This window comes from Nipponia nippon, unplaced genomic scaffold, assembly GCF_047370975.1.
Source record: "Nipponia nippon isolate SJK-2023a ecotype South Korea unplaced genomic scaffold, ASM4737097v1 scaffold_8, whole genome shotgun sequence".
Taxonomy (NCBI): domain Eukaryota; kingdom Metazoa; phylum Chordata; class Aves; order Pelecaniformes; family Threskiornithidae; genus Nipponia; species Nipponia nippon.
Genome location: NW_028262402.1, coordinates 25,703,217 through 25,720,443, shown reverse-complemented (window position 1 = coordinate 25,720,443; position 17,227 = coordinate 25,703,217). Strand labels below are relative to the sequence as shown.

Genomic DNA, 17,227 nt, shown 5'->3' with positions numbered 1-17,227 from the left:
CAAAAATGTCTCTTTCCCTCTTCTTTTCCTCTTTTAGACTTTGTCTTGTTTAATGAGTGCATTGGCAGAAGAACAAAAATGAAGCTGGAAAGTGTGAAAACATGTACTCTGCTAAAGCAACAAGCCCTGCAAGATCCTTTCCATGGGCCAGCTCTGTACTGAGAATGGCAGCTCTAAGTTCCCCAAATAGTGCTTGTTGGAGCACCAGAGCCAGGCAGGAGCCCATGTTCAGCACCTTTACAGGCTAAAAGCAAATAACATGAAAACTCAGTTGTGTATTTATGGACACTTTTGGGAAGGGGAGAATGTAGCAAAAGAAGAGGAAGAGGAAGGTTGGGAAGAGGAAGGTTGGGCATCTCCTCATCAGAATTTTCCAAGATGCTCTAGTGATTTGGGAGAACTGTACTAAAAGCCAATAAAAAATGAAGTTCAATCACTTAGGTAGTTTTCAAGGCTAATCCTTATTTGCTGGAGAGAAGGAAGTTAATTTTTCTAAAATCACTTATGAAATACAGCAACTGCCAGCACAATTGTAAGTTGGCAGAAGCTGCATGAACGAGTGCTCTTATTTGCTTCCAGGTTGCAGCTGTACAGTTTGTAAGAGCTAATCCCTGCTACACCTCACTGCAAATGCCAGTTTTCCCAGTCAAAGACAGTATTCTACCACAGTTATATCCTTGTTCTACATCTTATGAGTAGGTGCTGGTAAGGTATTGGTGTATCAACCTTGTATGTTAAGAATTTTTACTGACTACTAAGTAGGAGACTTTGCTGCCATTTGAGCTGATTACCACTGGAATAAAAACTTTAAACCCATGCCAACATTTGTTTCTGTTCTGATCCAAATTTGACTACATTCTCAGCTTTAAGCACCTGCTTAAATCCTCTTGATGTCAAACAAAGTGTATGCATAAGCGTTCTCTCAGGCCAGGACAAGACCAATGAATGTAGATCTCAGAGATTACTTACCACGGAAAAAATGCCATATGTCCCGTTTTAATGTCATTACCTAGTAGAGTCGGTTTATTCATCCAGTTTTAAAAGCACTTTTGGAATACGCTAAACATTCTGTTCTCCAGACTCCAATACTGATCCTAGTTTATAAACGTTACGTGATGACTATTCTGCTTCAGTCCCTGTCACTAATGAATTGCAAAAAAAAAGAGAGAAAAAAAAAAAGCATGGTAAAAGAAGCAACACAAAGCAATCTTACCAACCAAAAATTAAAAGTGTTCTTGCACAACACATGTAACCTAATATTGCATCAAGTGGTTAACGAAGGGGTGTCTCCTTAATTATTTTTAGACTAAGCACATTGTACCAAGCATCCCAAGGCTCCACCATTCCCCCTTGAAGAGAGGTCTTCATCTCTCAATCTTTTGGGTTCCCCCCACTACCCCAAAGTATTCAATTGTTTATTTTCTCCAACCCTAGAACACAGCTCACAAATAGGCAGGCAATGGGCTGTCCCCCAGTGAATGCTCCCTCAAGTGTGCAGCAGCAGAAGCAGCAGAGGGGCCCTTCCTTAAAGGCCAGGGAGATGCTCCCACAGAAGATGAATGGGCCTTTTTCTCCCTTCCAGTTTCTAGCAGTGCTGCACATCCAAAACTGAAAACACGGGTGACAGCAGAGCGCGGGGTCTCTCTGCCCTCCCGCCCGCGCGCCCGCCGCGCTCTGCCACGAGGTGTCAGCAAAGGAACCCGCATCGCAACGGCGCGAGCCGAAAATAAAAAAATGAGTCAAAAAAAAAAAAGGGGAGGGTAAGAAGGGGCGGGGGGGGGGGGGGGGGGGACCGCAAATACTCCGCACTGCCACCTCCGTGCCTGAAATGTTTTTCCTCTTTTCTGACTGTCCGCTAGATGACAGCAGCGAAAACAGATTGAAACAGCCAGTAATGGTCTTTCGGAGAAAACGATTTTGTCCCTCCTGCCAAACCCTCAGAGAGCAATGCAGTTAAGAAATTCGCATTATTGGCTCTTTTCCTGGAAATTACAGAGCCTTTTGCTTTTAGGCTTCCCGCCTACAGGCCTCAATAATTTACAAAAATACGTCTCTGCATTGTATGCAATGCACTTAAAGCAAATGTACTTGGGCTGGAAAAAACAGTTAAGTATTGTTGTTTTAATGTGAATAATTACTTCATAATGTCAGCTATTAGTCTTGTAAAATGCTCCCAAGTTCTTACTTTCATAAGCTGAATGGACCTGATCTCTCAGACAAGAACACCCATCTACCCTGAAACTGCAGCAAGCCAGGAGACTGAGTTCCCCTGTATATTTAGAGCAATTTTGCAATAGGGATACTCATTTTATGCCAATGCATTAAAATGCTGCTACACTTTTGCTGTTGGCTGCTCACCAGATTAAAGCAGTAAGCCATTTTACCTTGGGTCATCTAACTTGTTACAGTGCAAGGTAGACTAGGGCCCAAGTAGTTACGGCACAAATGAGATTTCAAACATGGGCCACGTGAGGAAGGAAGGAATTTAATGCGCTTGTCTTACTGTCACACTGTACTTGAAGATGAATCCATCTTGATCTGAGTTAAACCACCGCAAAGCTGCTGTAAGTAGGGCACGTGCTAGAATTCAGAGGGGTAATACACACCCTCTACCTTGGTCTTATTCCTGACCTATTCCAAAGCATTTTTTGTGTGAAGAGAGGTAGATCTGGTATAACGCCAAATTTCCAACATTTGTGCATCTCTGAGATTGTCTTGTGGGAGTGAGAGAGACGCCCATCTCAGTAGTGTTCATAGCCCCTTGCCCTAGTATAGAGGTACAAAGGGTTCGTAGCACTCGGAGTATTTTCTCAGAAAGGGAAGATATAACTTAAGTTTTTGTCTCTCTGTTCACTCACTTTTTATTTTGTCATTTTATCTCATATTTTCATCCTCGTGAATTATCCCAAGCTGTACGAACTTAACTGTCTGAGTGCTTTTAACATTTAATTTTGGTCCTTTCATTTACAAAGACCCTTTTTCACAGCATGGCTATATACCTTTAATCTTTTTAAGGTGTATTCTAATTCCAGTTTATACTCTAGTACTCCACCAATTTTGCTCCAGTTTTTGACGTGTCAGATTAAAAAAACATATTGGCACTCCATCTTTTGGGGTGACAGAGATGCTACATGTTCAAAGAACACGACACAGGGATAAAGAAACCCTGTCTCAGGTCTCAGTGAATTCTTTTGCTAGAAACTCAGCCATCTATTTTTTTTATTTCTTCTCTGAATAAGTGTAAGGAAACATTTAAACATTTAGGCTAGCTTTTTACTAAGTGCTGCATCATTGCAGCAATGCATTCAGCCATTAAGTAATGCATAAATTTTTGGTTTAGAATTCTTTGGGATATCTTGAATGCCGCTTTATCATATTTTTCTATATTCCAATAATAGCCATCATAAAATGATGAACAGGATGATAGGTGTTTATTAGAACAAATAGTCAACTGTTTGTCTGTACATACTATATGTACCATACCACACATACGGAGCCAAATCACTAGTCCAAAGAAGAAGGCACTAAAAAAAGTAGCATATTTATAGTTTTCTTTTTTAATTATACCCTTAAGGAGACATTCTGCTGCGCTCACACTATTTGTCTCTTTTCAGGATCAATTCCTTATGCTGTACAGGAACATTGTAAAATAGTGATGTCAAACAAATTGTACTTGTGACAAAAAATTGGAATTCAAATAAAACAAGGGAGGGGAATATCTTAATAAAAATATTTATTGAAAAAATTCCCATCAACATCATTTGGCTGTACTAAGTAAGAAAAACGCTGAGCGTGACTATGGTAATCAGGATGCAAACAGCTATTACCATGAGCAGGATGATTCGGCAACATTTGGAATGCTTTTTTTCTCTCTCTTTCTTTTTTAACAAGGTATCATACCCAGGAGTATAAATATCCCCCATCCAGAACTGTAGATCATTAGGATTTTCCTAAAAGAAAAATCAGAAAATGAACTCAGTTCCTCTGTCTTGCACATAAAGTCATTAGAACATAGCCAGAAGTATTTTGGCTATCATCAGATAGTGATTAATGAATTTAAGGCATCACAACACAAATTCAAGAAACATTCACTTGAACACAGGTTGTACTACTTGCCAGATGCTGCAAATGTTCCACTGGGGAAAATTAAAACCACAGTTTTCAGCCAGGAACCAAATGTAGGACACCAGCCGTTGAAATGTGATTAAAAAGTCCAGAAGAAACCATGTTGTCTTCTCAAGAAGAGATGTCGATTTATAAACACAGATCTGAGTCCCTTTCCAAAAAAGGGAACAGTAGAAAAAAGCTCACAAAAGTAACTCTAAAAGTAATTTGTGCCAACCCACAGGCAGGCAGAATCCTGCATAGTGTGGATGAGGCTGAGAAAATGTGTGTTATTTGGTAACAGAATGATGTTATGAACAGTTATTATAGTGGGCATGTAGTATTTAAGTGCCTCTTTTATAGTTCTTCCCTATACAAACAGGGAAGCTGAGTTGCGGAGTGTTGTGGTTTAAGACTTTCTCTAGATGCACAGGTTGTGTTCTGCAGAACTGAAATTCCTGGAGTCTAACCAGATACATAGAATTCTTTTCCTGATCAGACTCATGATAGTGTCATGTCTGTACTGGAAAATACGACCATATTTACTTCTAGAATCCCACCAAAAAGAGACAAGCGGGCTACTCAGTGGTTCATGCACACACCACACGGCTCATAGCAATTCACTTTGCTCAAATGCAGTGAACAGTGCGTTACCTTTATGTGGCTGGCCAAGTTAGAGTGCAGTGAGTGCCTGTCGTAGTCTTGCACGGTCCAGGAAGGGGTCTTTTTCTTCTCCTCCCAGTTGTCATCCAGCTGGGTATCACTATACAAGGGGTTGCTTTTGATTGTCGATTTCAGGGTGATGGGTGTAATATGTTTCCCAAGGGCTTTGTCTATCATTTCTTGACTGACCTTATTTAAGCCTAAGCCCGGCAGCTCGGTGACATTTCTCTTTTCTCTCTGTAAGGCACAAGTTACATCAGAAGCTGGCTTTCATCTTAATTTGCCTATGACATGGGTCCCCTTCCAGAGTTATCATTTGTAATACAACAGAATCATTTTTAAAATGTCACATGCAACAATTTTTCTCATTCTGGCAAACATCTACAGTACAGTAAAGGGAGCCTGACTGTTTACTCTGGGCAGATTTCTTCCTTCTGGGGAAAGGACGTGGGTACAATCTGAACATTAAACTCTTTTGCAAACGTGAACTTGCTTTATAACGCCTGCTGAAATAAAGCCTCTGCTTCAGCAAAACAATGCTGTGGAAGACTGCAGTAGAAGATGCAGTTCTGATGAACGCCACGGGCATACGATGCAGAAGCAGAGCTGTAAGTGCAAAGCAGAATGAAGCACATGGGTAATGGTGTGTAAGGGACTGCCTTGACTGGAGCTGCACCTCTGACAGCAGGGGTGTGATTCGCAGTTCTGCTGATGCTGTTGAATGTTAGACCCGTGTTAGGATGTCAGAGGCCCTTGATTCAACTGAGGGAGAGTCCTTACTTCGGGCACTGGCAGAACTCAAAGGTAAATAGATATCTGAGCAGTGTCCCAGAAGCAATAATTGTTAAATCAGACCTTTTAGAACAGGGGGGTGGCAAGGGAGGAGGACAAACAACCCTGGTGGCATCATATTTTTGGAGAACTCTCAAGCTGCTGCTTAACACAGCACTAAGAGCCTCTTCAGGAGCTGGTAAGATGGTAGTTACCACATTTTTCAATCTGTAATTGCATGGAGGAGTGCAATCAGACTCTCTAATTCAATCTGTTCAAGATTTTGGTTCACCACAGCCTTCTGTTCCCAAGACTTTGAATTAATCTGTCACCAATCTGTGGTTCTGGCAGTGCGGCGGCTTCCCGAGGGACTTGCTTCTGGCACAACCCTTGCCTCATGCTAACACCTGTCCCGTGTCTCAGGACTGCTTCTGCAGAACCATCACAGTGTAAATTCAGCTTTCCTCATCAGCAAACACCGCTTCCCCATTAGCACCTTTGTCCTTAGGAACTTTATGTTGAGATGAGGGGAGCCTTGGCCTGACCCAGTGGCCCTGCAGCAGGTGTGCTGGGAGAGGGGCATGCCTCAGCCCTCTCCCACCCTCAGAAATCACAAAGATGTGGGCAGCACCCACTGCCAGACTCCCAGAAGCTGAGTGCACTTCATAAACAGCCGGTGAAGAGGCAGGGACCTGAGAAACTTCCTTCCCTGAAAGGACATCTTTCTTGGGGTATTTCACTTGTATTGAGATCTCCAGCTGTTAAGGTGCCATGGGCTGGACGGACTTCAGCAGCTGAAGGGCTTGCTGCTGCTACAGGCATGTCCTGCTTCTCCTTCCACCTTTCTGGTGGGTTCCCAGGGGATCCCACCTCCTCCTTGACAGTGTCTCTGGGAGCTGCTCAGATCCCACATCGGCCAGTGCAGGTCCCTAAGCTGATTGCAAACTACTGGCTTCTTCTGCTTGAGTAATTTTCTGCCCCCTTTGTGGGCTGGTGAATCCACTTTCAGTTGGAAGCCAGCTGCTACATGTCATCACCTACTTTATGGCACAGAGCCTGGCATGCACATAGACATGTGTGAGTTGGTCTAGGGCAGGCAGGTGTAGAACGAAGCAGGAGGATTGATTTCCTTCAGAAAAAAAAAAGGTGGAGAAGAGAAAACAACAGCTTTTGTCTAAGAAACGCTAGGAGGAAACATCATGCTGGCATTCTTATCACTAAATCATGTACAAGTGACTCAGCGTGTTTCCCATCAATAACTACCATTAGTAGGTGGGTGGATTCTCAGTGCCCTCCCAGTCCCTCTGGTTCATAATTTCCATATGTCATTCCTTAGTCTTGACATATCCCCTGACAATATTACTTTTTGCATTGCAGTTACAGCTGGCACTGAAGTCCTCTGGGTTGTACTGGCCAGATTTCAGCTGAGCTGGTGTTTTTAACTGTTGTTTCTTTCTGACTGCATTTTATTTTATTTTATTTTATTTTATTTTATTTTATTTTATTTTATTTTATTTTATTTTATTTTGTTTTGTTTTGTTTTGTTTTGTTTTGTTTTGTTTTGTTTTGTTTTGTTTTATTTATTACTTAAAATTTGTCATTGACCTTAATGATGCTTCCCTCAGGCTTGCTAGATAGTTGAACTTGGAGAACATTTTGTTGAAGAACACGAACTGTCTCATTGGGGATTCTTGGTCTCCGTAGGCTAAAATGTGAAAAGAATGTGACTTGACAGTAATTTCTAAAGCTGTTTTAAATAAAATGCTCCAAAACTTGGAATAGATGGCATGAGGCAAAATTTGTTCATAAAGAGAGTGCTTTGTAGCAAAACTTTTTGCCCCTTTTTACCTCTCTTTTCATGGGCCTGAGAAGAGGAGAATGTGGTAGCCTGGAGCAAAGGTAGAGAGGGAATAGGATGGAAGGAGAAACAGGCTTTTACTGTGAGAACTGGACTGGAATTTGAGGAAGGAGATAGTTTGCAGAAGTTTTAGAGAATAGCCATTGAAGTGCCAAGCTAATCAGGAGAATACACTTGAGTGCAGGCAAACACTTGGTTGTGAAACTTTTGCAGTAGATATGTCCCAGAGACTAGTTAGGGAAAAGGAAGGACAGAAGCCTGAAGCCTGAAGCACATTAAAAAAAAAAAAAGGTTTAGGTCCAAGAAATGATACGGAGAAATATGAAGAAGATTGCCTGAAACATATGCATTTATAGATGAAGAGAAACAGGAGATTAGATAATAAAAATATGCCTGCTAGTATTAATTCTAGCAAAAACTACATATTTTTTCTTTTAAGATTCAAAACATCTCCCAACAGTTTTCACAGACTTTTATGTTTTGATCCTGATTCATGAAGCAAATGTTCAAAGAAAGGGGAAAATATTGTAAACTTAGATATCCATATGCGGTAAAGAATTTATATGATATACACTGTGTTTAAGAAGCCAGTGTGAATGAGGGTGGAACAGATCAAATCACAGGCAATTTATGTTACTATTCACTGAATGGAAGGAGGCAACAGCAAATACGCAAAGCAGCAATAGTTATGAAGAACTCCGAGAAATTGTAGTTGAAATGTGTTGACGAAATACTCATTTAACAAGATGAAAAATGCTCAACGCTTCAAACACATAACTGTATTTGATCTACCTATAGCTCATAAGCAAGAAAGCTGTTATGGTTTCTAACTCGTGTTTCACTGAGAACAGTTTGTCCTGCTTTGACAGACCCAGAGAGCTGGCATGTACAAAAAGAGGATTCTGTAAAAAGCCTGAAGATCTGTAGAGAGTCAATGTTAGTTCCATCCCTGAGTCAACATGTGCTTTCTCCACAGGTTTTTCTTGCAGATTTTTTCGTAATGCAAATTATGTGTATAGGTACATACAAATTAATCTATATTGCTAGGAAACATGTTTATCTGATTTTTATCCTGACTTCATCCTTTTGTTCCGCTGTTGCCATTGTTGTTAGCACTGAAACAACCTGAAAGTCTAATCGTTCTTTCTTCAGTCTGTGATAGGAGACATCAAGCTAATTACCCACCAAAACCAGGACATCAACAATTAAGGCTAGGCCTTGGTCTCATGCCCATCTACCTGCAAGAAGAGATCAAAGATACACCTCAAAAATTAAGGAAGTCTACTTCCTGCAAGTCAAATTTTTCTTTACTCCTCCCCAAAGAGAGTTAGTTCCTCTTGTCCCATGGCCAGCCATGGTCTCCAGCTGCAGCCAGGGGAGATACTCAATGAAAGTTACAAATGCTGTTGATGGGCAGCTATGCCTAAAAGTTTCAACCAAGGGAGTCTTCAAGAAACCTAGGACCACCAGGTTCTGCAGGATTTGTTTTATAACAACCTCCTCAATCCTAATGAAAGTGTGTAGCAGGGTGATTATTGTATTTGCATGTAATTTGTTTAAAACTATAACCCTCCGTTACACAGAAGCCTTGTAACATACCCTGGAGGGCTCTCCCAGCACTTGGAAGGGCATTTTTCTGATGTAGAGACCGGTTTCTAAGACAGGCAAAAGGTCTGACAGACAAAAAGCTGTTAGGTAGTAACCCAAGAATCCCTGTGATAGTTGTAACAACTGAATAGGTATTGCTAGGCATTTGGTCAATAAAAAAAGCTCGTTTATCAGGATAAATAATTATTAGCTCTTTAGAATTTCCTGCACAATTCTGATCTCATAGAGGATGCTATGGAAAAGCAATCAGGAAGGGAAGGAGTAAACGAGGGTAGGTAAACAGATCTGAAAGGCAGTAGGGCAGACAACTCACAGCAAGAATTCCTGAGAATGCAAGTTTTCTTATCCAAGGAACTGAAGGGGATCAGAAATGCTTGTCAGAGACATAAGGCAATTATCAGGTACTACAAAGCAACCTGGGAAGCCACCTGACATGGATAAGAAGGAGATCAGTAGATGGTTATAAACACTTAAACTGGAGTGACAGGAATATTTAGAGAAATGTAGGCATTCCTACAGACTATTTTAATTGTGCAGCATTGAGTGTACTTTTGTCCTCGTAATGAATAGTTTACTTAAAGAAAGCTGTTTTATCTGTCATTGGTAATGGAGTTCTGCAGGGTTGTGAGTGCATTATATAAAAACTTTTGTATGGTGTCACACCAAAGCTCCTGCCAACCTTGCAGCTGGCTCTGATTATGTCCAGTTGCAGATGTCTAGGGAAGAATAAGGGAAAGTGTGGAAGTATGTAATGCACGTATGAGCCAGGGGACAAACAAGTGACTGTAACCCAGCACCTAACATAGATAAAAAAAAATCTCTTGTCTGGATACACTAAGAAACAAGCAAAGGTAGGAGGTATTAGCTCAGATGAGAGACCAGGAGGGGTCAGGAGTGCAGTTAGCATGATAACTAGAATACCTACAGGTCAAAATTTGCTCGGAGTTGTGAATTCCTAAGCAAGAGCAGCATGACAAGAAGTAGCACAGTTTTCAAAGACCAAATACTCTCTGCTGTCTTCCAGAAATAGGGAAAAAAGGGAAATACAAGCAGGAAAAAGAAGCCTAAGAATTGCAGAAAATGACCAAGTAGACTACGGGGGAGACATGCACCCTGGGTATCAGAAGCAGATATAGAGGATTAATCATCAGGTTTGTGCTGAGCACAACAACATATTGTGGGAGATAGTCAAGCGGGACTGGAAATTTTCAGGGCAACCAGAAAGCCATCAATAGCTAGCTATTTGCAGGAGAAACAGTCTGTGCTTTTCATGCTGCTTTTCACAAGGAAGGGCCAAGATTCCTGGACTGCTTTATGGTTTGTTTTATTCAAAGTAGATGATGAAAATATACACTAAGCAGGGAAGCTGTTCAGGTTGCCTGTTACAGAAGAGGAAAGTAAGGAGAAAGAGAAGCAACTTTTTGGTCAGCAATAGGAACTGTCATTATGTCAAGCTGCTTTTTATAATGGAAATAAATTTAAAATCTCATAGGTGGAGAAAACACATAAGCACTTAAGTGCACTTGAATTTAAATGATCACATAATAAAGGTCTGGAAGAGACCACAAGCACGACACTGAGAAGTCACTTTACACAGCGAGCCCTGAGTAGCAGTAGTTTCTTAAAAGAAAATGAATTTCTGAACAGGGAATTTAGGCTACTCTCAAGGTTTAGTGACTTTAGGAGTCTGTAGGACACGCACATATGTTCTGAAATGAATTCTTTTCCCTCCTCCCCCCCCCCCCCCATTTCCGTTTCTGAATTAACTAACCCTTAACCCCATTAGCTCTCTCATCTTAAAGCAAAACATGTTATTCCTGCGCCATTAGTTCTCCACTGTGCCATCGTGTTTATTCTAATGTCTGGAACTCATCAGTTCTTTTCCCTTTATTTGATTGTCAGCAAAAGGGAAAAAAGGAAGGGAGCTCATAAGGGAGAGAGAATAAGGCACAACGAATTTTTTCTGGACAGCTTGAATTCACTAATGAATACACTTAAAAGTATAGGTTGTGTCCTAGGTTTAACATTTATAAAACATACCACATTGCAAACTGCATTTCTGGAGACATAGTGAGCACAGACATTTCCTTTGAAATGGCCATCCTGGGGCTGGGAACAGAGTTCCAGGAAAACCCTCTCACTGGTGGCGGGGGGCAGAGCACAAATCGAAAAAGCACAGGGCTCCCCACACATTTTTAATCCTTCTGCATCTCTGCTGCCCTGGCTCGTTGACAGTGTGTCCTGTTAAACGACAATAGGGAGAAGGATCCCTGCTGCGGAGGAGGCTCTGTGTGTGGCTGCCTCCCTCCTGCACAAAAGAAGGGCTTATGTGGGGTAGGGAGTGAGGCCAGCATTGCACCATACCCCATTGTTTGGGATCCCGCAGGCTCCTTCCCTTGGTTAGGGCTCTCTGCATGGGAGACAACGGGCGACCGTGTGTCCCTCCCTCTCAGCTCTCCTGGGGAATCGCCAGCAATGATTATACAATACGAGCAGAGGCAGCTGGAGGCATTGGGGTAGGCAGAGGGGACGGTGTCTGGGGTGGGAAGGGGCTAGGAAAGTTAAGGGGGGGTCATGGACGCGGGTGTCAGGAGGGGGAGGACTTTTGTGTGTGGATGAGGGCTGGAATGGACCCTGGGAGGGAGCAACGGGGTTTGGGGGGTCGATAGGGAGAAATGTCTGAGAAGGGAGAAATGCAACTGGAAGTAGCTGTAGGAGACTTTAAGGCTCTTTCTCTTCCCTTCCCCCAGGTTGATGTTTTTTTGGCTCCCACTCCTCATTCCCTTGGGGAATTGGACCCCCACCCTGAGGATCCTCAGGATGCAGACCTTTCTCCACAGACACCCCCCCACCCACCCCACCCCCCCCCCCCCACTGCTTTTGTGTGTCTCCATCCCTTGACAAGAACCAGACCTTGGAGCTTTTGCTCATGCTAGGGGTGGGGAAGGCGAGGGGCTCCCTGGGCAGCAGGAAAGGAGCGCTGTGGAGCAGCAAGTGGGGCCCAGAGGGGTGTGAGCTGATGCAGCTGTACTGCTGCTGATCCAGACATGAACTTCACTGCTGCCGACTCCAGGGCCTCTGCTAGGCAGCACACATTTACATCTTCACCAAGAAACTGCCACTGCCTCTATATAATAACCTGGATTAATACAGTTACTGTGTTTCACACTTTCAAAAGCTGTCTGTCAGGATAACAGAAGGTCAAAGTAGGATGAGGGAAACGAGGCAAAATAAAGAGGAAGCTACAGTGAACTATGTAGATATATATAAGCTCACAAGACACTAGCAAGAATCTCTGATGCTTTCTCTAATGTGCCTTTTCAATGAGTTTGAGGGATATGGCCTGGCTTTCAGGTTTAAGTCTGGGGTTTGCTTATTTTGCCCCTTTAGTACAATTAATCAGTATGTGACATCACTAGACTTTCTGGGAAATGCTATGAAAATGTTACAATGAGCAGCAGGAAGCCTAATGTACTGAAATAAAGTCAGTGGACAAGCCCTGAGGAGAGTGACTCTTCTCCTGGAGCCTGATCCTCACTGAAGTCAATGGGAAAGCTTACCCACATGTTATTTGTCTCCAGATCCCCAAAACGAGGTAGAAAAATCAGGAAAAATGTCAGCCTCTTTTGGACCTTACCTGTAAATAGACCCTGTTGTGCCACCGCTGCACGCCAGGTAAAGCTGCTTCTGGGAATTTTGCCAGGCTGGCTTGTAGAAAGGCAGAGTTTTTCTCTAGAGACTTCACCTCCAGTTGCAGGAATTTATCAGGATGGTTGTTGTTTGGCAAAACGGAGAAGTCCATGTTTCTGTCCTGTAGAGTAATAATGAAAACAGCCCCAGCTTCTGCTTCCTGGCTGTGCACGCTCCTTCTATTATTAATGACATGAAGACGGATACGACAGTTTCCTGAAACTGTATCTGCCCCCTGGTTGGTGTCAGGCTCACTTATATCATCTACCAATGATAAAAGATTGTTTAGAAGTGGCAGAGCAGACAAGACATGTTTCTGTAAGTGTCTAGCTTAAGTTTTCAAGTTCAAGGTCTGTTTTGATAGACACATATGTGCTCATTAAAGCTAACAGAGTACCAGTGAGTAGATGCGTGAGACACTTAAATGCATACCAGCACTTCCTCAAGTGACCTGCCAAAAATGTCAAGCTTACAATACTTCAAAGCAAGCTTGTTTCACAGAAAATTAGAAGCAGGTCCCAGCGCAAAGCAAGTCCTTCTTTTCTGTGGCAGTACTAAGAGGCTCCATTGTGCTGTGTGGGTCAGTACTGTTTACCACGACGGCTATGACATCCACTTTTTTAGGTTCAGGGATTTCTTTCACAGTAAATTCTTCTTGACCCTGGGAAATATTAGATTGTTTCAAGTAATTGATAACAGAAGTTTTCAGGGAATTGATTCTGCTCCTGTTCAAGTGAATGGAAAAAACTCTTACTGACTTGAATGGTGTAGTCTCAGTCCCTTCACTTTTATTATTTTATTTTGATATTTGATATTTTCATCATCATTTTATAAGTCTTAAGTTCTTTTGACTTTCAGCTAATGAAATTCCCCTTCTCATCATGGCCATTACTTACAACCACCAAAAGTAGTCTCCTTGTTTTTATTTTAACCTTTTTTTTCCAAACCAGTCTGTTTTTCTAAGATACGTTTAATTTTTTATGACACTGCCAGAGAGGATAGGTTTTTGAAAGTTCATTGTTTGAAGTCCAGGAAAACCTATTTTGGATCAAATTAGTGCTGAGAATTAGGGCATCACAAAAATTTTAGCCTTGTACTTAGACCAGAGGATCAGACCAGACTATTTTCCTTACAGAAGACTGCTGAAATTTAAAACAAAAATAAAACCAGTAAACTATTTTTTTAAGATGTTACTACTGCAAGATCCTAATGTAATAATTGAATACTTTGATATACAGATAAGTTAAAACCCTTACCTACTTAGAGCTCATGATTTTTCCTTGCATGTATTTATTGGCAATTTTTTTAACAGCATATCTGTTAAAAATTATTAATATGTTGCCTTTCAAGTAGATACTCAGAGTATTTGTGAGCAGCCACAGAAGAGACAGTAGTGAGTTCTGAGTGGACGTGCATGCTTCTGGGGAGCCTGCTGCTACATTTATAATTGTTTGTCCACAGTGTAATGAAGCCCTGAAACACTAACACACCTTTACAGTGTACGCTAAGGGACTACCATGAAGCTGCTGGTTTAAGCTTACCATGAGATGTGGTCCCCCTTTTTCCCTGTGCAGAACTAAGACAGTAATAATTTGTGTTCTAAAATAGCTGGATATGTACAACCATGCCTGCTTTCTTACACATATATACCCTTTCCAGTGTGTCTCCGAACACAGGATTCTTACGTGCTATGTAGCATACGATGTGGTGTGCATCTGTGTGAATTTACTTATCGACACTACTTTGTTTCATTAGACATGACGGAAGAATGTAAAAAACGTCTCACTAGGTCAGATCCCCCAAGCCCAGGACCTATCACTGTGTTTGAAAAAGGCAAGAAGAGATGCTGTTTAGGGAGACTGTGTGCACCTGGCTACTTTCTGCAGTTCATTCTCCTTTTAGTCCCCCCGAACCTTAAAGGAGGTTGTAATGAGGTGGGGGTCGATCTGTTCTCCCTAGTAACAAGTGATAGGACGAGAGGAAATGGTCTCAAGCTGCACCAGAGGAGGATTAGGTTAGATATTAGGGAAAACTTCTTCACCGGAAGGGTGGTCAAGCATTGGAACAGGCTGCCCAGGGAAGTGGTTGAGTCTCCATCCCTGGAGGTATTTAAAGAACGGATAGATGTGGTGCTTGAGGACACAGTATACTGATGGACTTGGCAGTGCTAGGTTAACGGTTGGATTCGATGATCTCAAGGGTCTTTTCCAACCTTAACGATTCTATGATTCTATGATTCTAAGCCACAAAATTTTTTGTGCTAGAATGTCTCTTCCCAAGCCTTTTATTATCTATTCATGGGCTTGTTGTTCATGAATTTGTCTAATTGCTTTCCAAATCTTCTGATACTACCTCCTCTAGAAGCAAGCTTCAGAACGTCATAACCATCTGTCTCAAGTGCATACTTTTGTGTGTTTTAAACTAATTTCCATACTAGTTTCATCAAGGATGCCTTCTTTGTTGTACTGCAGGATTTTAAGAACAAGAGCTCCAAGCACAGCTTATCTATCAATTACCTTCAGAATTTTTTAAATGTTGACCATGCTCATCTCAGCCTCCTCCTCCAACCTGAAGTATTGACTGTTTCAGACTCATCTCATAAGCCACCTGGTCTATCCCCTTGCTCATTTATTTGCCTTTTTTAATGTGTTACGTCGTAAGTCCACTACATTGTCCATGAGAACACAGCAACCATAAATGAATGCAATACTCAAGCTGTGGTTACACCACAGTTCAAAAAATGGAAAAAATGATGCCTTCTCTTCTGACAACATCCATCAGGTTTTGCCTTTTTTTCCTGCTATTCTCATAGAGCTAATAACTTCAGACTACAGTAATCAATGACACTATGATTTTTCTCCACCTCTCTGACTGCCAGTTGCAAGTTCAGTATCTTGTAGGAATAGTTTAGGCTATTTTCCATAGCTATACTACCATACATTTACCCACATCAAAGTTCATTGGCTAACATCTTGCCTAATCACTCAGTTTTGTGAGCTTCTTGAAAAGTGAGGGAACAGTTGGTTAACCACAGGAGCTTAATGTCATCTGCAGAGCTGCAGATCTCAGTTTTTACTCTCTTCCTCATACCATTGATGACAAAGTTGAAAAAAACTAAAGCCAGCATCATTCCTTGGGGAACCATACTGCTGACTCTTCTCCATGCTGAAGGATGACCATTTTGCTTCCAACCCTTTAATCAGCTTTCAAGCCATAAAGATTGCTCCTGTAGTCCTGTGTGAATGTAGTTTCTTGAATATCTTGTAATGTGGAACCTTGTCGGAGACTTCTGTGTCCATCTGATCCTCTTTGTTCAGGACACAACTGAAGCCAAGCTGACTCTCTCCCAACAGCCCATTCTTATCCAGTAACTCAGGATCTTAATTCTTTTTTATTGGCTTTTATGGCACCAGAAAAGGAACTCAAGATGCCTTGTCTGTAGTTCAAAGGATCCCCTAAAGAAGTCCTTTTCCACAGGCAGGAATTACACTGCAATCTGCCAGTCCTCTGGTAGAGCGGCTGTTTGAAATTACAGTTTATGGACCATGGCAAGCAGTTCTGTAACTTCCCAGTTGTGGTCTTTGAGGAATCTCACATGACTGCCACCCTAGATACCTATTCTCTGACATCTCTGCTATAAGGAACATGCAAGGTATGAGAACCCCTGCAAAACATTTCAGCTGGAAAGACCAATGCAAATACTTCAGTGGACTTCCCTTTCATAGCTCTATCATCCCCAAGTATCCCTTTGACACCTGTGTTATCAGATGGTTGCACTGACTCCCTACCTGGCTTCCTGCTTTTGATGTATTTCAAGTCCCTTTTACTATTAGTTTGAGCATCTTTTCTACAGAGCTCTTCAAATTCTTTCTGAGCACTCTTAATTTTCTGTTTACAATTGACCTGCTAAGCTTTAAGGCCTCCATTGGTCTCCTCACGCAGGTAAGCTTTCAATTTTTAATACATTTTTAGAATAAGCAAATGGCTGCTTCTCTGTCACTAAAGACGACAATGAAAACTGAATGAAAAAAAACCAAACTACCCAAAACCTAAACCACATCCTCCAGAACAAAGCAGCTAATTCCCCCCAGAATAAATGACCACACAAAATTTAGGTATTCATTTTGTTTAAAAAAGGTATGAGAAGTGATAACTATTGTAACTTTTGGTCACTGCTGTAGCTAGTGAGCATGTATCTGGGAAGAAATAAGCCCCACTGCGCACTAGCCTAGCACAAACCCTCTGCGCCACTTAAATGACACTTAATCCAACAAAATAGAATCTAAGTGGGATTTAATTAGCAGAGACGTCTACTCTAGTCCTTGTGAGCTGGAGTGAATTTCACCTTTACTTGTCAGCTGAACTTGATTGATTTGACATTCGTTGGTTGAAATTTTACATATTCATCAGGCTGGATGGAAAACATATTAATGAAGAGGGATAGTTGCTGAGAATGTCTATGAGTGCAGAAGACTATTGCTTCCCTGAACACAGCTGGAAAAGGCTGCCTGCTGTCACCTGGGCTGTGGCAGA

The 17,227-nt window shown here is 41.8% G+C and overlaps 1 protein-coding gene across 1 annotated transcript; it reads right to left on the bottom strand.

Moving 5' to 3' along the window:
* Positions 1–3,770: 3,770 nt before the first annotated feature.
* MINAR2 (membrane integral NOTCH2 associated receptor 2) lies at positions 3,771–12,821 on the bottom strand. Its single transcript, XM_009476564.2, has 3 exons — positions 12,642–12,821; positions 4,759–5,004; positions 3,771–3,950 (listed from the first exon to the last, which is right to left on the bottom strand). Exons 1-3 carry the CDS (start codon positions 12,804–12,806, stop codon positions 3,771–3,773), a joined length of 591 nt encoding a protein of 196 aa, XP_009474839.1. The 5' UTR covers positions 12,807–12,821.
* Between the last annotated feature and the right edge of the window lie 4,406 nt (positions 12,822–17,227).